We start from the raw sequence: 24,377 nt of genomic DNA on the forward strand, positions 1-24,377 counted from the left end.
AGACTGAATCTAGTTAAAATGATTCTGCTTCCCAAAGGTCTGTATCTTTTGTCGCACGCATGTGCCCCGGTACCCAAGACATTCTTTGACAGATTGCATTCCCTGACTACGGCTTTTGTTTGGGGCAAGGCTAGGAGGAAGCTGTCACAAAAAGTGCTACAGAGATCCAAGACAAGGGGTGGGGCAGCCTTACCTGACTTTTTCCTTTATTATCTGGCCAGTCAGCTGAAGTATATAGCGGCTTGGGTTGGGCAGGGAGATCTACCTGGGCCGGAATACTGGTTGAGGGAACATCTTAGTTTGTCTACTCTGTGGCCGGTGTTGGAATCTCCAAGCACTGTTTCTACGAGGCTACTTCTCGCTCACAGACTAGCTAATCAGGTCTGGAAAGCGGCTAAATTCAACTCCTATGTAGATTTACCAGATGTGGTCCCACTCTGGGATAATCCCATGTTTTCACACTTGATGACGCTGGAGGGCTCGATGATATGGAAGGGGTGTGGGGTGAGGACATTAGCTGAGCTTTATGATGGAGGTGTATTGCGGACTATGCAACAACTACAGGAAAAGTTTGAGATTCCCCACTCTCTATTCTATAGGTATCTTCAATTAAGACATGCCCTGAATGCGCAGTTTAAAGGCATGAATCGCAGTATCTCCAAGTATCCATTAGTAGGGGTGTTGAGATCGCAGGGTCCTAGGGGTATCATTTCTATATTGTACACATACTTGCTGGGTGATCGCATGATTCTACAACCACTGGAGGTTGAGGCGAAATGGAAAGCTAACATTCCAAATCTTGAAGCTGAAGAGTGGGAGGAGGCTATGTTAGTTCCCAATAAGGTTTCCCCATCGGTAAATAATAGGTTGACACAATTGTTCATATTGCATAGGAGCTATTTGTCCCCCCTTCGACTATATAAGATGGGAAGATCGCCTAGCAGCGGGTGTCATAGATGTCAAGAAGAGAGTGCTGATTTCTGGCATTTGATGTGGGGGTGTAGATACCTACAGGTTTTCTGGAGTAAAGTGGTGGAAATCCTCTCTACAATATTACCTGTCTCGATAGGGGTCTGCCCAAAGATATGTATCCTTGGGATATTAGAGGAGGAGCAGTGGACACATTATCAGAGAGTATTTTTGGGGGAGGCTCTATTTCTGGCCAGAAAGGCGGTAGCTTTGAGGTGGATGGCGGAAAGAACTCCCACAGTGGGCCAATGGAAGACCTTAATGAATCATGCCATGTCGATGGAAAAAGTGGTATACATTCACAGAAAATGCCCAGGGAAATTTCAGAAGGTATGGGGGGAGTGGTGCTCTTCTACTCATTCTTTGCAATCTGTGCACTTGCACTCTGTATCGGAGGACCCCACTGCGTTGGGTGTCTGAATGCTACTATGTAGGTATATGCTGCTTCTTGTTGTCGGGTGGTTGAATAATACGATAACTTACCCACTACACTATGTAATGTCATTATCTGATGTGGAGTTAGTGGCTCTCCTGCGTGGGTTGCCATTGCTCCAGACTGTGATGCACCATGCTGTTGTTAATACTTCAATAAAACTAGTTTAAAAAAAATAATGATCAGAGCCCTGACGTCATGACGTAACTCCCTTCCCTAGGGAGTGAAGGAGAGGGACAGTGAGGGAAGGACAATTTCTACATTGATGTGGAAGACAGAGACCACCTTCGGGAGAAAAAGAAATGGGCCGGAGAACGGCCTTATCCTTGTGAAGACCCAGGAAGGGTTCTCTGCAAGAGAGCACCCCCAACTTAGACACCCGTCTGATGGAGGTGATAGCCACAAGAAAAAAAAAAAGAAAAAAAACTACCTTCTAGGACAGGAGCCGGAGAGAACTCTCCCCAAGGGCTCAAAGGGAGAAGACTGGAACGCTGAGAGAACTATATTCAGATCCCAAGGCGGTAAAGGATGGTACGGAGGAACTGAATGTGCCACTCCCTGAAGGAAAGTTTTCCATGGGCACCAGAGGACGCTGGAAGCTGCCCCAGGATAGAAGCGCCAAAACCTGACCCATCAAGAAAACTAAAGGGCTAAACCAAGGTCCAACCCTGATTGTAGAAAGGATAGGATCGTGGAGAGAGGAAAAAAAACGGAGTGAGGGAATGTCCCGGCTTTCACAGAATCCCAGGAGGACCGCCAGGTCCTATAATAGATCTTGCGCGGTGCAGGCTTCCCGACCTGAATCATAGTGCAGATGACGTCCGCCGAAAAATCTTCTCCACATCAGGATGACTATTTCAATAGCCACGCCGTCAACCAAGACCCTAAATGCTGATGCAAGACCGGACCCTGAAAGAAGGTAGTCTCTGAGTGGCAGTGACCAAGGGAGGGAGAACTCCCGCCGAGGAGATGTCAGGGCGTCCATGCCGTATGCTTCCGGAACTCCTGCTCAGGAGAGAAGGTGGGGAGCTTTCGTGTAGATACTGTTAGCACTCCTAGACCAATGGAAGGAGTCCCCATAGGAGGAGGGATGTGGAGGGCGCCACAGCCCACCAGTCGGGACCGGAGCGTGTCTGGAATGGAAGGCCACCAAAAGAATACCCCGTGCAAATGCAGATGAGGGAAGGTAGCAACATAGGAACTACCAAGGCATGCGGGGTGTCTATGAACCATGATCCAGAGGAGGAAAAGGACAAGGGAAGAATAGGCTAGGTCCTGTCTGAGACTGGCGCTACACAGAAGTAGCCAAGGATTAAGTGGCTGCGCAAAAAAACAAAAAAAAAAAAAAAACACCTCTGCCTGAGGAGGAAGCCAGGCAAGGGGAGTCACAATGTATTGCTAGCCCCATCCCCAGCATAGGAGGGGGTCACCCGCAAAGGCCACCGAACACCGTGCTAGAAGAATCCATCACCTGATGAAAGAGCTGAACGACAGAACCCAAGTATGTAGTGGCAACGCAATACCACTCCTACAGTAGTAGCCAGCGCTTACCCCGTCAGCGCAAAACTGAGGGGGAGGCCTGAGACTATCCGTAGAAGCCACGTACTGTACTGCCCCAGTTTAGGTAGAGCAACCTTAAAAACTCTACCTGCAACAGCACTGAACAGGAGCAACTGCCAAGCTAGTGCCAGGGTAGGGCCCCTACCTGAGGGGATGTCACACTGCAGCGACCACGAACTCGAGCATTAGCGAAAGGCTGCACCTGTGGAGGAGAACACGCTGCAGCTGCTACCAGAGGGCCAGCATAACCACTTTCCCAGAGAAGGAGGAGGGGTGGATAGAGAATACAATCAGTGAAGCACTTGACTCGCTGGGACGTACTCACCACGTACTCACCATATATGTGCAATGGTGTACGCACTACTACTGATGCAGACAATATCATGACCGACTGGAACAATGGAGGCCCATGGAGATGGGAGTCTCTAGGACACAAGTGATGCTAGTAAACCTCCTGAGAAGACAGAGGAGTTATAATCATGCCCAAAAACAGCACCAAAAGAACACAATGAACACAATGAGGAATATCCACTGGCGGCACTCATAGCACTAGAGTAAGAGTACTGGGCACCGCCGAGTACCGACTGTTGCCACGCCCCCTTGTGAAATAAGCGAAGGCCGTGGCGCAGTTGAATTGCCGTATATGAAGATGTTCAGTTATTCCCCCGCTAGTGGATCACTTGCGAAGGGGGTAAGGCAGGCAGGAAGCACAGTGATGTGCAACACTCCGCCTATGGAAGGATAACGCAACAGTCGGACCGTATCCAATGGTGGTGCAATTACCCTACCTATGGAAGGTGGAATGCGTACGGAGTACTTAACCAGTGGTAGGGAAAAATATCCAACCTAAGAAAGGGGGTTAATGCCCACGGCAAGAACTAGTGCATATGGCGAGTCCTGTACACTGTGGGAGTGCAATTAGCACCTGAGTAAGGGGGTAATGCACACAGCACACCTTGTAACTAGCGAGAATGTCATCGCGCCACCTATGGAAGGAGCTAAAGAATACGGCAGGTACTGAACCCAATGGAGTTGCAAGAATTTGCACCAGAACCAAGCCCCTGTGCACAGCCGATTAGGGCATTGCTAGCCCCTGCATCGGCCGACAGAGACCAGAGCAGCGCGCGAAATGCGCCCGCCCGGCAACGGATGTGGGCTGCACCCCGCGGGCTGGGCGGACACCAGTACGGGCTGGGCAAACATCGCGGCCGGAACACCGTTGCGGTGCCGGCTGAACACATGGCAGTTAGCCCCCTCCGGAGCAGAACGCCCGGTGTCCGCTCCGAAAGGGGTGCATAATGGCGGAAGATGACGGCCCCAGGAAGAGATCGGGAGCAACATAGGAACTACCAAGGAACTACACCTCATCTTCTGACTTGCCGCCATCTTCACCCCTCCTCTGGTCCAGCAGGGTCACCCCTTCAGCTACTGGCACCGTAGTGGCAGGACGCTGGAAAAGGGGGGCTTGGATGGGTGACCCCTTGGCTGGCGGGATGCAGGGGAGCGAGGCTGCCCTGGTCCACCTTGTCTTCTGTGGGGGCACGCCGCAGTGCGGGTGACTGGCACTGGTCCAACTCGACCCTGGGAGAACAGGGAGGCGAGGCGGCCACTGTTTTCCCATCTGAAAAAGAAGGAAAAAAATAAACTAAAATAAGAAATCTTCAGGAGATCCCTGCAGAGCAGGGAGGTCTTGCCTCCTATTGACACTAGAAAAAAACGGAAGCTCTCTCTCCAGGCTGGAGGGGGTATAGCTGCCAGGAGAGGAGCTAACAGCTTTTACTAGTGTCAGCGCCTCCTAGAGGACATAGCTATACCCATGGTCTCTGTGTCCCCCAATGAATATGGGCGAGAAACATAGCCGCTTTCTTCCAAAAACAGCGCCACATCTGTCAATTACTTCAACAGAGCAAGATCCTCTTATCTCTGGAAGATATGTGGTACCAAGTGTCTGGATACCCCTTATCCTATGACAATAAACCTGACCAGACATGGACAGGAGAGGATGGCGCATGGGTTACATGTCAACTCAACCTCATTCACTTCAATGAAGAGCTGCAATCCTAGACACAACCCCTGGACATGCGAAGCCTGATGAAGGAAAGCAGCCATGTTTTTCCAATCCTGAACAACCCCCTTTAAAAAGGGGTTATCCGAGACTAACAAGTGCCCCTACATATACCGGGCCCCTCACACTGAATCTACTTACCTGACTCCCCGCTCCTGGGCCCCGCACCGCCACAGCTGCTTCTCCCCGTGCGCGGGTGAAAACATCCGGTGTCAGGGAGAGCAGCCAATGGCAGACGGGGACTAACCCCCCCCCCCCAGCATCGCGGGTGACGCTAGGGAGGCTCATGCCCATCACCGCGGATGTTGTCATCTGCGCACGGGAGAAGCAAAAGTGGTGGGTGCAGGGACCAGGAGCGATGCAGGGAGCCAGGTAAGTAGATTCAGTGCGAGGGGCCAAGCTTATGGGGGGGGGAAGGGAATTTGTTAGTCTCGGATAACCCCTTCAAGGTCATGAATAAGGACTAATGCAGTCCAAAACTTGTCGACCATAGAGTCTCTCCTGTTCACACGTGCCTCTGTTGCACCCCATTTATGCGATTTGAATACTGCTTGAAGTCGGGTTGAACATTTGGAATAAAAGCTGTAAGTTTTATGAAGGATTTTGTGCTGGTTCTCATACACATGTGCTCCTACTGGAGATATGAAAATCCATGCACAGCTAGGTGAGCGGATCAGCTGGAAGGTCACTGCTATGTGGGTATTATTACTGTGCTGAAACTGCATGGTCAGGTGTGGGCACACAGCGCTGGGCATGGGGTGGAGTGTGGAGCCAGCAAGCCACTAAAATGGTAGAACTGCAAGTTACTTACTCAGCTTCTGGCAGATAATTTCAGATATTGGTACAAACGAAGTGCAGGTTTGCAGAAACTGGTAGTTCTGGTAGAAGTCACTTAATGATCGCCCCAGGCAATAGTTGGGTAGCACTAAAAATATGAGGTCCAGGGTGTGAGAAAGCTCCACCAAGCCAAGGGCTGCAAAAACAGAGATGTAAATGGTGAGACACAAACATACCAACCTGTTCTCAAAAGGTAAGTCATTCCTGCGATCAGATGATCATTACTGGTCAGATTGATGACCCATCCATAGGAGATGAGTGCAGGTCCGGTCTCTAGCACTGCAGCACAGCTTCCATTCACCTGGATTGGAGGTGTTCTAGCGCCAGTTACTTCCAGAACCTGCAGCTACCGCCAACTGTGGATGGGCAGAATGCCGGCTGACTGAACCCCACAGATCATATAGGTCATCAATATGTTGGTCCCCACAAAAGCCGCTTTAACATTATAGCCAATTAAAATGGGGGAGACATCGGCAGGTAAGGAAATCTGCTGGATGGTGCCCGATGCCTCTGGACTTACCTGGAATGCTCATGATAGTGACACATAGGAAGGTGGCAGTGCCCGACAAAATGTTGAAGATACTGAGCCGGACGTAGGCGGTGGCAGGGGACGTGAAGAGAAAGCTGAACAGGTACATAAGAGGAATGCTGGCCCAGCCGTACAGGAGAAATATCAGCATCACGTCTGCAAGGTGGTGGTCATCTATATACGCACGCACGCCAAAGGCATAGAAGACCACCTGTAAGTATAAAGAGGGCATGGTTATAGGAGTCTATACCGAGTAGAAGGAGGACATTTAATGGCTTCACATTCTGGGGGGGGGGGGCAGCAAACAGCAGTCCGCGACGGGAACAAGCCTACCTAGAGTCACCCGCAATGCTAGGGAGGCTCGTTCCCGTCGCGGTCTGTTTTGATCCACGCGACGGGAAGATGCAGCGGCGGCCGTGCAGGCATCACGCTCGTGCCGGGGTAAATATGACCAGTATGAGAAGCCTGGGCATTTTGAAAGGCATTATATTACCCCTTTAAGGAGGCCCCAATATACAGGATCCTTTCTTACAAGGATTCTTGTGAATTTTTGTTGTTTGTATATTGCACTGCAATTATTATAATTTTTTGGTCAGAGGCAGATCTAACACAGATGTACAAATCCCCTGCAGGGAGAACGTCCTGCTCTACAGGGTGGGCCATTTATATGGATACACCTTAATAAAATGGGAATGGTTGGTGATATTAACTTCCTGTTTGTGGCACATTAGCATATGTGAGGGGGGAAACTTTTCAAGATGGGTGGTGACCATGGCGGCCATTTTGAATCCAACTTTTATTTTTTCAATAGGAAGAGGGTCATTTGACACATCAAACTTATTGGGAATTTCACACGAAAAACAATGGTGTGCTTGGTTTTAACGTAACTTTATTCTTTCATGAGTTATTTACAAGTTTCTGACCACTTATAAAATGTGTTCAATGTGCTGCCCATTGTGTTGGATTGTCAATGCAACCCTCTTCTCCCACTCTTCACACACTGATAGCAACACCGCAGGAGAAATGCTAGCACAGGCTTCCAGTATCCGTAGTTTCAGGTGCTGCATATCTCGTATCTTCACAGCATAGACGATTGCCTTCAGATGATACGAGATGTGCAGCACCTGAAACTACGGATACTGGAAGCCTGTGCTAGCATTTCTCCTGCGGTGTTGCTATCAGTGTGTGAAGAGTGGGAGAAGAGGGTTGCATTGACAATCCAACACAATGGGCAGCACATTGAACACATTTTATAAGTGGTCAGAAACTTGTAAATAACTCATGAAAGAATAAAGTTACGTTAAAACCAAGCACACCATTGTTTTTCGTGTGAAATTCCCAATAAGTTTGATGTGTCAAATGACCCTCTTCCTATTGAAAAAACAAAAGTTGGATTCAAAATGGCCGACTTCAAAATGGCCGCCATGGTCACCACCCATCTTGAAAAGTTTCCCTCCCTCACATATACTAATGTGCCACAAACAGGAAGTTAATATCACCAACCATTCCCATTTTATTAAGGTGTATCCATATAAATGGCCCACCCTGTACATTACAGGACATGCTGACTATCTTCGCCTTTTGTTTCTGCAGTCTGGAGGGGGGCCTGCCTCCATTTTGGTTGTGCACTCCCAACAAAACCATCTTTTCCACAGGCCGCCTTTAATAAGTGCAAATTATAGCTGTAGTCTGCTTTTATTAGAGGCGGCTGGCACAAACAGCAAATTCAGTATGCATAAGGAATCAGCTTTCCCAGAATTAATTTGGGGCCTATTGGCACAGAGAGTGGTATCATATAGAGAAGGAGAGGGGGGGGGGGGGGGGGGGGGGGGGGTGTCATTAACGACCAGAAATATGCTTATATTAAGTGCATTTCTGGCGCAAACTGCAGCGCAAAGATTATTTACGCCGTAATCTACGACTTCTCCCTGCTCACGCCAGGTCTAAAAAAAGTGGCCGTGGAACGGGACGGGTTGGCAGGATTCATCATAGAAAATGGTCTAAATGTAAGACAGCAATGGCGCTAGCTTACATTTAGACTGGCGTTTGATGCGCCAAGGTATGTAGAGGCCGGCCCCTCTAGATAACTTCAGCTGATCCACCGCCAGCGCAGGGGCTTGTTAACACCGGCGTCTAAAAGGCTGATCCTAATAAATGACCCCCTAGGTTCCCATCCAAAAAGAGGTCAACTTGCGGTGGTGTACGAGCACAAATAATTTTGATAAAAATATATTCGCCAAGTACCCGATTTTAAATAGCGAGTATGGCATTAATTGATATAGTCCATGTTTGCAGAGTGCTGCTGCATTGGGTTTGCTTGTACTTCTGTAGTTTCAACCATGGCAACATGCACTTACGCATTGACTTCATTTTACAGGATGTGCCGACTAAACTTTTGGGGAGATTTATCAAACTGAAGGAGAACTGGCTTAGTTGCCCATAGCAACTATATTCCACCTTTCATTTTCCAAAGGAGCTGTGAAAAATTAAAGGTGGAATCCGATTGGTTGCTATAAGCAATTAAAACTAGTTCTACCCCTTTGTCTTTTGTTTTTGCAGAACATTCTGGATGTCTGCAGCAACCACTAGAGGGCGCTCACTGCATGGTTCCCACTAGTGGGTCAAGGTAGCTCGAATTTTATTATTTATGCACAGAAGGTTAGACCTCAAAATGACACGTTTAATAGTGGCGATTACCTTAAGTGTTTTGAGTGAAGGAGACGAATGGAAAATAAAGATGTAAAATGAAAAAGATGCAATACATGGGTCACTTACAAGCATGAGAGCACATGGGATTAGGAAATTCAGCAGGTCCCACGTCAGTGCAGACAGCCAGTAACTGAAGGAGGATGCTCCGCTCACAAACTGCACGTGTTTAGACTTTACCGCCCTCTCACCGACAAGCAGAAGGGAGAACGTACTAGCCAAAGATGCCATTCCGTACAGCAGATTAATGGCTATGGTAAAACCCATCTGACTCCTGCAGCAAGCAATAAACAGTAATTCTGTCAGCACTTAGTACATGGTATACCTTATAACAATCCCTTAAACTCCCATACATCCCCTTAGCGAAAGCTGCATGGACAAAGTGGCTACCTGCAGCCACCACTAGGGGGAGCTCACTGCAAACAGATTTATACCATTTGAAGTATAAGTTCCTCTTATTGTTGGCTGTAGGCATACTGGAGAGTGGTGAAGCACAGCTTGACTTCCACTAGTTCAAGAACACCGAATTATAATAATTTTAATAGTAAACTTGAATAAAATCAGATAATTTAACTAAATTAAATAAGCTTACACGACAAGCTGATCCTGGGCAGTCTCTGTGGTGTTTCGTGGTTGAGGGTAGTTTGTTACTGAAAGAGAAGCGTTGGCGCCAGCCGCCAATCTGAACAGAGCGTTATCAGCCAGTGCCAGTGCGACAGCCACCACATGGAAGGCCTGGTTATTGAAACGGGCAACGATATTGTAACGGGAGCCGACACGAAGGAGCTCTGCGGCACAGAGGCAGTGTTCGGCAAACAGAGCGCCTTCCTCAGTTGCCTTTGCCAAAAGGTAGTCATCAAGGTTACCTGAAGACAGAAAAAGAACAATCACATACAGGGATGAGGCGCTCTATAGACCTGGTATGCAGCATCATTTGGGGAGGATGAACCTTTTAAATATTTAATGACTCAGACGGCCATATTTTTCAGCCGTGGACCGCACATCGGAGATATCGGCACAATGCACACCTTCATTATTGTGCCCTCAGCAAATACACTACTTTGGTCCACGTCTCAGAACATGGACCAGGAGACAACCGTCTCTGGTGGTCGCCATGTCAGTGTTCTACAAAGGACATACGGACCACACTGTAGTAGTTTCTGTTTTAGTGAGTATTACATTCAGCAGAAGACTTATTTTATATTTCTATGCAGGTTTATATTAAAGTTTTTAGCCATAATATATCTACATATATTATATATTCTAAATATATAATATATTATAATATATGTAAATATATTATGGCTAAAAACATCAGTAGTAGTTTCCCACATATTATCCATTCATATATAGCAGAAGTATGATTTTATCTAAATATAAATAATATTATACATTTAATTTTGTGCTATACATTTAAAAAATAAATTATAATATATATATATATTATATCTCTATTTCTAAAATGTTTCTGCCGGGATTCGAACTTCCAAGCTTGTACATTAGAGGCAAGGACGTTAACCACTAAACTATACAGCTACATGTTAACCTGCACAAAAATATAAAATAAGTCTTCTGCTGAATAGAAATACTCACTACATCAGAAACTATGAGTTTTTTCTGACACGGTTTAGCATTCAGCTTTATAGCTGAGTGGAGAAGGTCCTTGCGAGTTCAAATCCTGGCAGAAACTTTTCAGAAATAGATGCTAAATTACATTTAAATACACTCGAGAATTGCGCTCGAGCACACGTGGTGTTCGGCCGAGCATGCTCACTCAACACTAAGACTTCAACCTTCAACAATCTGGACCGTGGTTGGTTTCTTGCACCGCGGGAGAATCTGTTACTTTGGAAAGTTTGCATCTCCTTGGGGATTTCAGGCATCTCTGATAAGACCTCCATCCATGGCTGCAGACCAACCGCTATCTGGGATTCCAGTACACATCTTGATGAGCCCTATCTAGAGTTGTGCCTACAGGTAGCACAACCTTTCAAGGGGAGCCTTATTCTGGAATCATTACTTACCTGATTTGAACGTCATCACCCTATAGTGCGCCTTTTTGTTCAACAGCATAAATAATGCCTGTGTATCTGACACTGACAAACGTTGTCAGTGCTACACATAAGGGGAAAAAAAAATGTCCTGTGAAGCCATAAATACCTATCACTTCCTGGGGCTCAGCGTGCCTCGTGTCCAGCTGGTCTCTGAAGCTGTCCGCCAGGGTCTGCAGCAGGAGGGAGGCATTAGGAGGCAGCGAGTATGGTACTGCTGTGTATCCATAAGGTGCCAAACTCAGCTCCAGCGGAGGAGAGTCTTGAGGTCCAGGGAACATCAGTTCTGCGGTCAGGCCCATTGTGGTGAACACCAAGGGAACCAAGAACTGTCCCACAACGATCTTCCAGTTTCTCCAGCTGTAAGACGCTCGCTTTACAAAGAGGGCATAGAACTGCTGGCACCAGAGCGAACACTGGGAGGGAAATACGGAAGGTGTAACGTACATAAAGATATAAAATGTGAGATGATATCTCATTAAGTTCACATTATTATTTAAAAGCTATTTTATTACCTCTTATACTATAATTCTAATGTATCTAAAATGGAATATAAATCCTGGAGACCAGACGCCAAGGGTCATTGTGGCTAACGTATGCCCAGCTGAGATCATTCGTACGTAGCTTATTTAACCAAAAGCAGTGTTCTGACATGACGGACTTTGACAGTCTATATGTAAAACCTGATACACATTATAGAACACTGTCTCAATTATACAAGATCCTACTGGACTTGAGTAATCCAGATGTAGCTCCTTACTTCCAAAAACAGGAAGCAGACTTAAAAAAGCGCACTTTTTCAACAGAAGATGTCCTCAAGATGTGTATGTTCTCTCATGGATTATCTATAGCAGCTCATGCCAAGGAAAAGAATTTCAAGATCCTATCTCGGTGGTATTATTGTCCTTCGACTCTCCATAAAATGTTTCCAACCTTTGTTGGAGATGTGGAAAAGAGGAGGGATCCGTTATACATATCTGGTGGTCCTGTCCGATTATAAAAAGATTCTGGGATCATGTATTCTAAGTATATGGCAAATTTACTGGGAGAACCATCCCTAACTCACCTAAACCATCTCTGCTATCACTAATACCAGGATCCATTGCTAAACTTAAGAACAACGCACTAAGGTTCTTCCTTACAGCAGCGCAACTGGTAATCCCGAGGCACTGGAAATCGTCAGAGGCACCCTCTTCTCTGAATGGGCAACCGAACTCAGACTTCTACTGAGAATGGAAGAATTGATTGCACAATCTCATGACCAAGAGGTTAGGTTCTATGCTAGGTGGAACTCTCTTTTAGAGAGTTCCTTCACTCTACAGAACTCTCCATTGCTGCTCACGAGGTAACAACGGAAGTAAACTAAGACTCAACCACACACACTCTACCCTTTCCCTTCTACCCTTTTTCTTTACCTTTGTATTTTTTATTCCACTTTCTGCTATATGTGGAAAGTATAGAATTACTATTATTGGCTCGACAAGTCATACACGTATGCTATGTGACATCAGACACCAAGAATATGTTCTTAAGGCTACATTCACACGTCCGCAAATGAGTCCGCACACGTTCTGCAATTTTGCGGAACGGGTGTGGGCCCATTCATTCTCTATGGGGACAGAATGGATGTGGAGAGCACACCATGTGCTCTCCGCATCCGCATTTCCGGAGTGCGCCCCCGATCTTCCAGTCCGCAGCTCCGAAAAAAATAAATAAATATAGAACATGTCCAGAGAATAGGCATTTCTATGGGGGTGCCTGCCGGGTGCATTGAGGATCCGCAATGCACTACGGACGTGTGAATGGACCCTTAGCTTGTACACCAGTTTATTGAAAGCTTTGTTCCTAATTACAATACTGCTTAATAAAATGAGAGTAAACATAAAAGGGACTATAAAGCAGTTCTGCAAACAGTCAATTAAAAAAAACAGGTTTGTATCTGCAGCTCCTGCGCAGACCTTTGTGTCTCCATGGTAACAGACTACAAACCCGAAATGTTGCTGTATGACATGTGTGAATAAATAGCACATTTTTTCACCTTTAAGGAGTGCCGTGGATTTTTGTAACTTTTCTACCACCCAGAATCAAGGGGTTACCGCTGGCACCCACTTTACAGTTGGCAAAGGAGTGCTGCCCTACTTTTGAGAGATTATATATATATATATATATATATATATATATATATATATATATATATATAGCGAACGTGGAGCTTCCCTTTAAAATTTCAGAGTCACACTGCCCAAGAACCATATACAGTATATAACACACATGGAAGACATCGCTCTCTACTGCAGTGCAATCTACTAACGCCTCCACTTCTTCACTCACCCCTCCATTGAGCTTGATGTTGGAGCAGTCCTCGGTAATCAGGGTCCCGCTGTCGTCGGTGCAGTCACTCATGGAGCTAGATTCGTCCACCGACCAGTCATTGGCCCGGCGCTCATGCTGATACTGGAGAGCAGGTAGCTGTATGGCCTGTAGGTCCAGGCTACTGTCCACTAGTTTCCCAACCCTGCAATGTAGAACAGGTCAAATCAGGAGATAAGACGCAAACCACTGCATGTGGAGTTGTGAAGACGTAAGGCAAAAAATCCTCACCGTAGAAATACTTCCTCCATAGTGGTGACCGACGCTCCGTAACTAGCGATACCCAGCTCATCACGACGAAGCTCCAGCTCGGAGAACAGCGGCTCAAACCTGAGGAAGAGGAGGAGGGGAGCACAGGGTGGATGGTATGCAAAAAAAGCCTGGCATAGAAACAATGGTGATATACATGTCATTGACGTGAGGCTTACCTGTGGGTACTCTCCTTAGGCAAGATGTAAGATAGTTCTGCCCCAGCATTGCTCTCCATAGTGGCAAGAGGGACGTAGCTGGTAACGAGGTCTGTGATTTCTTCTACTTGGCAGTGCGGATGCTTCACTATTACCATATGGTACCCAGCACCTGCAGAGCAAGACCAGAAAATAGGATGCACAACTGTTAGCTAGCGGGGTAAGGTGGGCTACGCAATTCTAATATATGTACAGTTTACAGGGGTATTCCCGTCAGAGTGCTATGGCATAACTCCACTGATGAAGAGAACAAAAGGTCGCTTTGAAATTTTCTCCTACACAGCAAGACTATTGGCAACCCACTAGGCCGTAAAATGCAATCAAGCCCCCTTCAAAAGGGGGTATCCAACGAATAATATTCTACCGTTTTCAAACCACCCCCTGGATCTGAATTATTTTATAATAATTGCATGTAATTAAACATTTATTATAGCTACTGAGTTATTCAATGAAATCCATCTGTACAGCGCCACCTGCTGTTTGATCTTTTTCCAATTTCTCTGTCCTGCTCACTTCGTTGGGAGCACATGCTCAGTTCGATCCTTCGACTGCCACCAGCTGCAGCAGACAGGACATGCCCCCTGAGAAAGGACACGACTCCTAAGCTGCCAGGTTGAAATAAATCTAGCAGAACAATTCGAGCAATGGGTGGGGAGATCTCTGGATCCATGTGAGGTACAGGGCTGGTTCTGGCTTTGTTAGAAAGAGATTGTCATGTACTAGAGTCAAAGGTTCCTTGCTGGGAGTGTGGCTATGCAAGATCTGCAGAACTTAGGCTCTGTTCACATTTCCTTCCCAGCCAACATGGGAGGAGGTCCAGTCATATATTTCCAATGGAAGGCTGCGACATATCCCTCTGTACAAACATACAGTGCAATACATAGCCAATGGGCTCCCATTTTAAACAACAGTATACCACGCAGTGTACTGTTTCTTACTTGGTCTTCTGCATAGGAAAGTGCAGTAGACTACGCCTTTACATATATAAAAAAAAAAAACAAGATTCCTCTCCCCCTCTCTCACCATATTTGCTTTTGAGGAAGAGCGGTGAACCGCAGCATTGCAGTTGGCCCTGAGCAAGTATGGCAACTCGATCGCCTAGGATATCGGCTTCGTCCATGAAATGCGTGGTGAGGAGGAGGGTGCGGTCATGTTTGTGCTGCTGTAAAAGCTCCCACATGTCCCTGCGAGATGCTGGGTCCATTCCTGAAGTAGGTTCATCCAGCATGACCACCTGCAAGGGATCACAATGTATGCAAGACCAGGTAAATACCGTACAATACGGCGTATGGAATGCTGCATGCAGGTGGTGTACAGTTATTATTACCTTAGACCCTCCTATCAAGGCGATGCCAATGGACAGCTTTCGGCAGGTTCCACCTGACAACTTAGTGATGAGAACTTTACGTTTCTCCTCAATTCTTAGGATCTGCAAAATCTTTTCCACCTCCTCGGGGCAGCGCCATCGGGGACATCCTTTCAGCTGCACATAAACATGCAGATCAGTATGTTTTAGGCACAGGGGGTTCATACAAGGATACGTTGTCTGCTTATTGTGTTATATGACCCTTACTGCTGCGTAAAAATATAGGTGCTCCTCCACAGTAAGACCCTGGAATAAGACATCATGTTGGGGGCAGAGCCCCAGATTGCGTCTGATAAGTGCAGTGTCTCTGGAGATCTCATACCCTCCAATGTAGCATTCACCAGAGGATGGGGGAAAAAGCCCTGAAAAAAAATAAAAATAAAGTAAAAAATAAATAAAATGAAATTAGCAATTATTAAAATGTTTTTTAGTTTAAATGTCAGAAAGCTAAAAATTGGTGGCAGCAAAGGGAAGACATCCAATGCATGGCAAATGTGACAAATCATGCAATGATAGAGCCCAAATTTTTGCACAGCTAAGCACATCCAGTATGTCATTCAGGGGTCTGGGAAAGCTAGGTGACCATTTTGATTGCCCCATAAAACAGATTTGAAAGGGTTCTCCAACATATGTGGCCACAAATGTCAAATAGCAGTGGGTCCCACGCCTATCTGCAAAACAGGGCCCCTGAAGTGAAGGGAGAGCAGCAGCGCACGCGCAGTGACCCTCTGCAACTTTCAGCAGTCCCATAGCACTTGATGGAGAAGATGCTGCACATGCATGGTTTGCTCTCCTTCTCTTCAGGGGCCCCTTTCTGACGATACGATCCCAGAGGTGGGATCTGCACTTATCGAAGGGGTGGACAGGCCTAATAGGAAAATTTCCCACGAGTCTAATGCCCAGGGGGCCACCAGAGCCCTTCTCATGGCCACCAGCTGGGCACCTAATGATCTGGTGCTCTTGGTAGTAATTAATGCTAGGGGCATCAGGCACTTATGCGCCTGGCCGGTGGCTGCAGGTTCCCTCCTGAATTGAGCAGTATCGCCATCCTCAGGACAGCGATACAGTTTAATACTGAAGTGGGAGGGCAGAATTTAGTGCTGCACTGCGGTATTTGGTTCTGCTGGAGTGGCGTTTTGCGCACCACTATGGCGTTGCTGGCCCTGACTAATTGTCAATTGGGACCCACCTACAACACAGGGCCACTTTTAGTTTTTAGGTTTTTTTTCCAGGGCCACTTTAAGCTTCCAGTCTGCCCCTGCACCAATCTGACATTTGCAGCATATCCTAACAATATACCACAAATGAAGAGGTGGGAAAAACTCTTGAATTAACACATAGCTGATTGGGATGTTCCAGGGGCATTTCGGTTTCAAGCAAGGCCTGCGTACAATGAAGTGGCCTCGCTTGCTGAGCTCAGAATACCTGTTCTATAACAATGCGACAGAAAACAAAGACTTGAAGTAAAAGCTCCTCAGGGCATACCTGTCAGCATAGACAGAGTTGTACTCTTGCCAGCTCCATTATGTCCCAAAAGTACAGTAATTTGTCCTTCATACATGTTAAGCGAGAGATCCTGCACAGCAACGCGCCTCTTACCGTTCACCGGGAATGCCTGAGGAACGAAGAACAGAAAATAAAAATAAAAAAAAATGGAGTGCTTAAAGGGCTTCTGTCACCCCACTAAAGTGATTTTTTTTTTTGGGCTAGTTAAATTAGTTATATTGCGATATATGAAAATATAATGGTGTTACTTACTTGGATTCTGCAGTTTCTTCCAAAAACGAAGTTTTATAATATGTAAATTTGGTCTCTACCAGCAAGTAGGGCGGCTACTTGCTGGTAGCTGCTGCAGAAAACCGCCCCTCGTCGTGTTGATTGACAGGGCCAGCCGGGATCTCCTCCTCCGGCCAGCCCTGTCGGCATTTCAAAAATCGCGCGCCTGTGTTCATTCGGCGCAGGCGCTCTGAGATGAGGAGGCTCGTCTCCTCAGCACTCCCTCAGTGCGCCTGCACCGATGACGTCTTCTATTTCGGTGATGTCATCGGCTGCGCCGAATGAACACAGGCGCGCGATTTTTGAAATGCCGACAGGGCTGGCCGGAGGAGGAGATCCCGGCTGGCCCTGTCAATCAACACGACGAGGGGCGGTTTTCTGCAGCAGCTACCAGCAAGTAGCCGCCCTACTTGCTGGTAGAGACCGAATTTACATATTATAAAACTTTGTTTTTGGAAGAAACTGCTGGATCAAAGTAAGTAACACCATTATATTTTCATATATCGCAATATAACTAATTTAACTAGCCCAAAAAAAAATAAAAAATCACTTTAGTGGGGTGACAGAAGCCCTTTAATCCCAATCTGCAGTCTAAGGACTTGAATTTGAACTTGTTCTATATTTTTTTTGCGGTGTGGACGGATCACGGACCCCTTCAAGTTGAATGTGTCTGGATCCGTCACGGAAGCCGCACAGATGTTGCCCCTGCATTAGGGACCGCATTGCGTTTCCCAATGCACGGAACGGCCGAATAACAGCCGTATACAAGAGCCTTAATGGAGTAGATTGCACAGTACATGTGGTATAATTAGCTTCACTACGTAAAATACAGGAAAAGAAAATGTGCATATGTCAGATATTTAAACTAGGACATAAGACAAGAAGTTATAGACAGAACTTAAAGGGGTTTAATATATGACCCATCCTCAGGATAAGTCATAAATATCTAAGTGGTGGGGGTCCCACTCTCGGGACCCCTGTTGATCAGCTGTCTAGGTAGAAACTGCTCAGAGAAGAGTGCTGCGGCCTCTTCCTAGGCCATCACGTTCATCGGTCACATGGCCTATGTGCAGCTTAGTCCCATTCAAGTGAATGGGCCTGGGCTGCAATACCAAACACAGCCACTATACAATGGATGGCGCTGTGTGATGAGGCCAGAGCGCCACTGCCTTTTCAAATATCTGGTCGGCAGTGGTGCCGGAAGTTTTTAATTTTTTTTCGCAACCAATCAGATATTGATGACCGGAGGAGAGGCCGTCAATATTGAACTACTGGTAAACCCCTTTAAAAGGATTAGAAAACTCACGGCCACTTGCTGCCAGTAACAGCACCTCACCTTTCTAAGGTTGCATCTGGTATTGCAGCCTGGCACCACTGAAGTGAATGGGGCAGAACTGCAATAACATACACATATCAGTGGAAAGGTGTGGCTGTGTTTTTCAAAGAAAGCAGCCATGTTGTTCTGAACCTGCACAACCCCTTTAAGAGAGAAAGAAGGAGACCGGTTTAGACAGCTCTCATATGGCTGTGTGAGATCCTGAGATCCGTAAAAACACAATCCGTGTGATGGAAGAATTTCCCGAACCAACCGGTGCTCTTCTGAGCCGAACTCATTGCATCAATTGAGTACGGGACATCAGACCCGCATTCAGGCTGGAACTCACAGCATCTCAGATCATTATGATGCCCGGCGTTCAGCTCAGATGAGCAGCAGTCGGTCCAGGAAATGCGTCTGTCACACGGACTGTGCTTCAGTTCACAGACTAAATACAGCCAGGTGAAAGCAGCCAAATATCATGTGGACAATGAGGTGTACCACAGTGACATCTAGTGGCCACAAGACAGAACTTCACCTTTGTTAAATGTTTAATACGAATGCCTGGTATTAGATCTGCTGGTTCTTCCTCCAAGTATTCCACTTTCAGGGCTTTTACAGGATCTTCATCGTCTTCCTTCTCTACGAATTCTGCATCTCTGGGAGTCCCACACCAATATGAAGGCTGCAAAGACACCCATAGGAGGTATCGCTTTAAGCAATGTAAATAAAGGACACCAAAATCCATTTTCACTTTAATGCTTCCAAGGTTAGACTTTAAGGGGGTAAAGGCTATGTCCACATTGTAACCAAATGCATGTAAAATTAAAAATAAAGCAACTTTGCAATAATTCTAAATAAATAAAAAAGTTTCTACAATTTAATTTCCGCAGCTGCTATGCAGACAATGTGTCTCCATGGTAACAGACAACAAGTGTAGTCATAGATCCCTCCATTTGCCTCGTAGTGTAGTCACCTCACCCCACTAAAATGCAAACAGTGAGTGGGGGAGCCTGGACTCCTTCTCTGGTTCCTGATTTTAAATTTGCTGAACTTTCTTGCAGCCACCACTATGGGTTGCTTAGTGCAAAGACATTTTACAGCTTCCATTGCGTTCAATGCTAATTGTATACATTTCTATGCAATGGGCTCCCAGGTAGCCATTTTTCTAATATACAATGGAAAGGGTAAAGGTGAGGCAGAGCACTTTATTTAAAAAATAAATTTGGCACAAATTGCATGGGAGTGGGGGTGGTGCATATCAAGTTATATTTGGTAGGTTCCCAAAAAGTAAAGGAAAGTTGGAAGGGAGGATGGTTGCAAGATCAGACAGCACAGAGTTTGTTGTCTGTTACCATGGAAACACATTGCCTGCATAGGAGCTGTTGAAGCCATACGAACTTTAATTCTAACCTGTTACAAAATTTCTTCATTTCTCATTCTAGATGCCTTGTGACTATAAAAATTGGTTGCAAAGGGTGGACAAAGATTTGGCAGACTGAGAAACTAAAGGTTTTTGAAAATGAAGTAGTAAGAGCAGAATGTGGTTCACTTGTGCAATGGGTTCTTACCAGAAAGCAGAAGTACCAAGGCTGGGGAACTCCATAGTCTCCTGGCATGACGGACTCCACATACCAGCCAATGATGGCGTACACCACAGAATCAAGGACCAGCATTCCCATGACTTGCCCCAGAGTGAAGTTGTCATCCACACTGACTGGGGTAAGCAAATTTGACCATTGAGCTCCGGTACCTAGAGAGGAACCAGCGACTTATTAAAATGGACTTCAGAGGCATCCTGCACAAGAAATGGAGAAGACGACGTACACCATAAAGGAAAAAGATGTGCTGGCTCATACTGACCTTTGCCCTCAAACATTCCGATAAGTTGGGCGCCCATGGCCATGCCCACGTTGGAAACGAGACAAGATGCCACTTTCTCGCCATGTGACATCATGTCGTAACGAGGGGAGATGAAAAAATAAGGGATGTAGGAGAAGAAATACAGGAAGCCGCTGGTAGCAGCTGCCACATTTGCTGTAGGAAATAAGAGAAGACCGGACAGAGGTCACCTTCACGTCCCTCCTCATCACTAATGGTTACAGAGGTGGACGGAGAAGGTCTTCCTACCTCGAGAAAAAAAGCTGCTGATCATAAAACTGAAGGAGATGGTGGACACAACAAATACCAGGAGATAGACGAAGATCACGGTGGGGTCACTTCGATTGAGTACTGCACCGTGGTCACTGGCCTGAAAGGAAAGGGAACGCTGATCAGGCAAAATCACACATCAGCCACCCAAAACCGTGATGCTCAAAGGGTCTTTTCAAGGGTGTAAGCAAGTGCAGGTTCCTTCCTGCAGGGTCAAGGAATTAAGGGTGCTGCTGCAAACTGGGAAGTCGCTGGGGGTCCGACGCCCGTCGTCCCTGCCCATAAGCTGTTGGGTGGGTTTGCAGCACCTGGACAGGCACAGTGGTCTCTTCCTTGGCTACGTGATTATTTTGTGATTGAAATGCAATACCAAGCACAGCCACAATACAACGTAAGGCACTGTGCTTGGTAGCCCCTTCAAACAGCTGATCGTTGGGCGTGCCAGGAGTCGGACCCCTATCTAGCAGATTAAATTTTTAATTTTATGCACTTCTATAGCGCTGACCTATTCAGCAGCGCTTTACAGACATCAGAATCATGCTGTCCCCAATGGGGCTCACAATCTAAGTTCTTGGAAACCGCAGTACCTGGAGGAAACCCACACAAACTCCATGCAGATGTTGTTCTTGTTCAGATTCAAACCCAGGACCCCAGCGCTGCAGAGCCACCGTGCTGCCTTTGAGATCAATATTCAATTCCCGGACTATACTTTTAATCTCATAAATGACAGATTTAGGTAACAGTCATACAAACGTATCCATTTTGCAGTCCGCAAATTGTGGATCGTGGTCCGTGTGCATCCTGCACTTTTTTTGTGGGCCCCATTGTAAAAAATGCCTATTCTTGTCGGCAAAACGGACATGAATATGGCATGTTCTATAATATGCAGCAGGGCCACGGACAGCACAAGGACGACACTTTTTTGCGGCCCTATAGAAATGAACGGGTCCGCGTGCGATCTGCACCGAAAATAAGGTAGTGTGAATGCAGGCTTACTCCGAGCCTTAAGGTATTACTGACCTGAATGCACAGAAGCAGAGTGACTAAAGAGATGGACACCAAGAGCAACAAGAAGAAATGGATGAACCAGGCAGTCGAGTGAAGCCAGGACTTCAATCCCATCACACGCATGTACTCCTGTAAGACATGTCACATGCAGGTCATTAAATACATATTTCCCAGCTAGAAAATTGTGTGACAATTCAGGCCTCCAAGAAGGGACCCGCCAGGTAATCCGTGCCCGCACCTTAAGCTTCCGCTCTTTCTCCAGGACCAGGGCACGCACAATGCTCAGGGAGGTATAGGTCAAGCTGAACATAAGTAGCAAAGGAAGCTGGTTCTGGATAGCCAGGATGAAGAGGTCATTGACGTAGGGTGGGAAGGGAAAGCGCTGGACGAAGACGTCAATCTTATCCAGGAGGGCCCGTCCCGTCTCGTTGGCGTGGTAGTAAATGATTGCCCGGTCCACAAAGTGCTGCAGAGCCAAAAAGCACTCTCTATAGTATCCTGGAGGGTGAAAATAAAATTAATACAATGAAGAGCCGTGGTAAAAGAGCTGTTAGGCTCGGTTGAATTAGGAGCGTCCATCGAGGGTTCCTTCAACCGTTCCGGCCTTTTTCATGGCGAGAACAGCAGAGTCTACAAAGCTATTCTTCCAGTTAAAAAAAACGGAAGGCTGATGGACCCTCGTTAACCCCTTTAACGCAAAATGCTGTACATTCACGGTACAGGCGCTAGGTAGTTGTATGTAAATATATGGCGCAGGAATTGGGCAGGAGCTGTACCTGCACCCTCCACAGTAGCCGTCAGCCGGCATCTAAGTGGTTAGACAGAGGGGGGGTGGGGGGGTTCCTTTGTCAACCCTCTGGCACCCTGTGATGCGATTACATGGAGTCAATGGGTTGCAGTGGGAGCCGGGGAAAAAAAAAAAAAAAGGCCCCCAGGTCTGCTATGTGTGCATATCCATTAGGCCCCACCAGAGGCAGTGAAGACCTTCAGAATAGATTTATCGCCATTTATACTGAATGGTGAACGCCAAGGCCAAAAAAAAAACAATGGTGTTTTTTTATTTTTTGTTTTTTTTAATTTAATTCAGTCTAAAAATTATTTTTAAGAGTTCTTCAGTGCGTTATATGAGCCCTATAATACAAGAATCTCACCTGGGTTGCCACCAGTGGCATCTCCTCGCTCACGAGGCCCCGGAAGCTGGAAGAGGGGATATAAGAATCTTGTGTGCCAGTTCCGATCCACATTCGGGTTAAGTGCAGATAGTTCACTCAGTGGAACGTTACGAGGGCTGTACTTTAACCGCAACTTGTAGCGGACCTGGGCAAAGTATAGATTACAGGGGTTATGCCATGATTGACATTTAAAATCATATAGTCCAGGACAATCTCTTTCTAACAAAGCTAGAACCAGCCCTGCACCTCACATGGATCCAGAGATCTCCTCATTCATTGCTCCATGTGGGAGGGGGAGTGTCCTTCCTGCTGCAGCTCTTTCCCTATCACAGCTCAGGGGGGCATATATTTTCTGCTGCAGCTTGGGGGGGTGGGGGCCCATGTGCTTTCTTTCTATAGTTACACTTCAAGGTTTAAACTGAGCGCGTGGAGAAATAAGGAAAACAACAAACAGCAGGTGGCGCCGTACAGATACAGTGGCTATAAAAAAAATGTTTTATTACAGGTGCTGGTTTGAAAAATGGTGAGTATTTTTCGTGGGACAAGCTTTAAGTTATTCTAGTCGGTGTGTGACTCCATACAACGAATAAACGATTTACCACCCTGCCTCCCAGGGCATGAAAATATGTCCCGCTATATGATACAATTGCTTTACAAAGCAAGTTGTCCAAACCAGAACAACTAGGTAACCCCTATGACTGCGGACAAGACTGCACACCCAATGAAGGCTCAAGGACAGACGCTTTAGCAGCGGTCCCATAGAGATACATTGAGGATGCACCGCAGTCACCCCACATTTTTACTGCGACCCTCGCACGACTAATGGAATATCATCCTCCTCCTCCCATACCATCTGTTACCTGCAGTGGTAATGGATCATCGCTGCGATTGAAAGCATGTTCGAAGACCAAAGCTGCCAGCACTTTGCCCGACTGGTTGCCACGTCTTACAAAGTTCTCAAACTCTCCTTCTGTGCGAAATCCCTGAGCTGCGGACCAACGAGAATATAAATGGTGAACCCGACCATGTCAATGTCCTAATGCATTTAAAATAGAACGAGCTTTGCAAATAGCCTCAACTAAAAGTCTACTAGAGGTGGGTATATACAGCTCCTAGGCAGACCTAGGTGTCTCCATGGTAACAGACTACAAACAAATCCAGTGTAGTCGTCAGTTTTGTTTTATACCACTCGCTCTGCCCCATACGTCATGGGCAGGACACATACGTCTGCATAAGAGCTGCATACACAATAACATTTTAATCAAGGCCGTCAGCAAAGAAGTTGCCTTACCATTTTATTTTTTATTCTAGATGGATTAGAGCAATTAAAATTGCAAAAAAAATAAAAAGAATCCATAATTTTACTACTTTAAAGGGCATCTGTCAGCAGTTTTGTACCTATGAAACTGGCTGACCTGTTACATGTGCACTTGGCAGCTGAAGGCATCTGTGTTGGTCCCATGTTCATATGTGTCGACATAATAAAATAATGTTTTAAAATATGCAAATGAGCATTTAGGAGCAATGGGGGCGTTGCCGTAACACCTAGAGGCTCTGCTCTCTCTGCAACTGCCGCGCCCTCTACACTTTGATTGACAGGAC

General features: G+C 46.4%; 1 protein-coding gene across 2 annotated transcripts in view; it reads right to left on the reverse strand.

The window, feature by feature from the left end:
- Positions 1 to 24,377, reverse strand: part of ABCA3 (ATP binding cassette subfamily A member 3) — a 45,867-nt gene that overhangs the window by 11,183 nt on the left and 10,307 nt on the right. For both annotated transcript variants that reach the window (XM_040441952.1, XM_040441953.1), the window contains exons 4-23: positions 23,636 to 23,763; positions 22,755 to 22,920; positions 21,842 to 22,101; positions 21,616 to 21,732; positions 20,575 to 20,695; positions 20,308 to 20,481; positions 20,016 to 20,197; positions 18,983 to 19,129; positions 16,839 to 16,968; positions 15,561 to 15,715; positions 15,315 to 15,470; positions 15,011 to 15,221; positions 13,949 to 14,099; positions 13,752 to 13,850; positions 13,482 to 13,665; positions 11,260 to 11,566; positions 9,692 to 9,965; positions 9,169 to 9,373; positions 6,385 to 6,604; positions 5,839 to 6,000 (exon numbers count right to left, since the gene is read on the reverse strand). In XM_040441952.1, coding sequence (XP_040297886.1) covers positions 5,839 to 6,000; positions 6,385 to 6,604; positions 9,169 to 9,373; positions 9,692 to 9,965; positions 11,260 to 11,566; positions 13,482 to 13,665; positions 13,752 to 13,850; positions 13,949 to 14,099; positions 15,011 to 15,221; positions 15,315 to 15,470; positions 15,561 to 15,715; positions 16,839 to 16,968; positions 18,983 to 19,129; positions 20,016 to 20,197; positions 20,308 to 20,481; positions 20,575 to 20,695; positions 21,616 to 21,732; positions 21,842 to 22,101; positions 22,755 to 22,920; positions 23,636 to 23,763 — 3,549 coding nt within the window. The remainder of the gene's footprint in view (positions 1 to 5,838; positions 6,001 to 6,384; positions 6,605 to 9,168; positions 9,374 to 9,691; positions 9,966 to 11,259; positions 11,567 to 13,481; positions 13,666 to 13,751; positions 13,851 to 13,948; positions 14,100 to 15,010; positions 15,222 to 15,314; positions 15,471 to 15,560; positions 15,716 to 16,838; positions 16,969 to 18,982; positions 19,130 to 20,015; positions 20,198 to 20,307; positions 20,482 to 20,574; positions 20,696 to 21,615; positions 21,733 to 21,841; positions 22,102 to 22,754; positions 22,921 to 23,635; positions 23,764 to 24,377) is intronic.

Source organism: Bufo bufo, chromosome 7, assembly GCF_905171765.1.
Source record: "Bufo bufo chromosome 7, aBufBuf1.1, whole genome shotgun sequence".
NCBI classification, from domain to species: domain Eukaryota; kingdom Metazoa; phylum Chordata; class Amphibia; order Anura; family Bufonidae; genus Bufo; species Bufo bufo.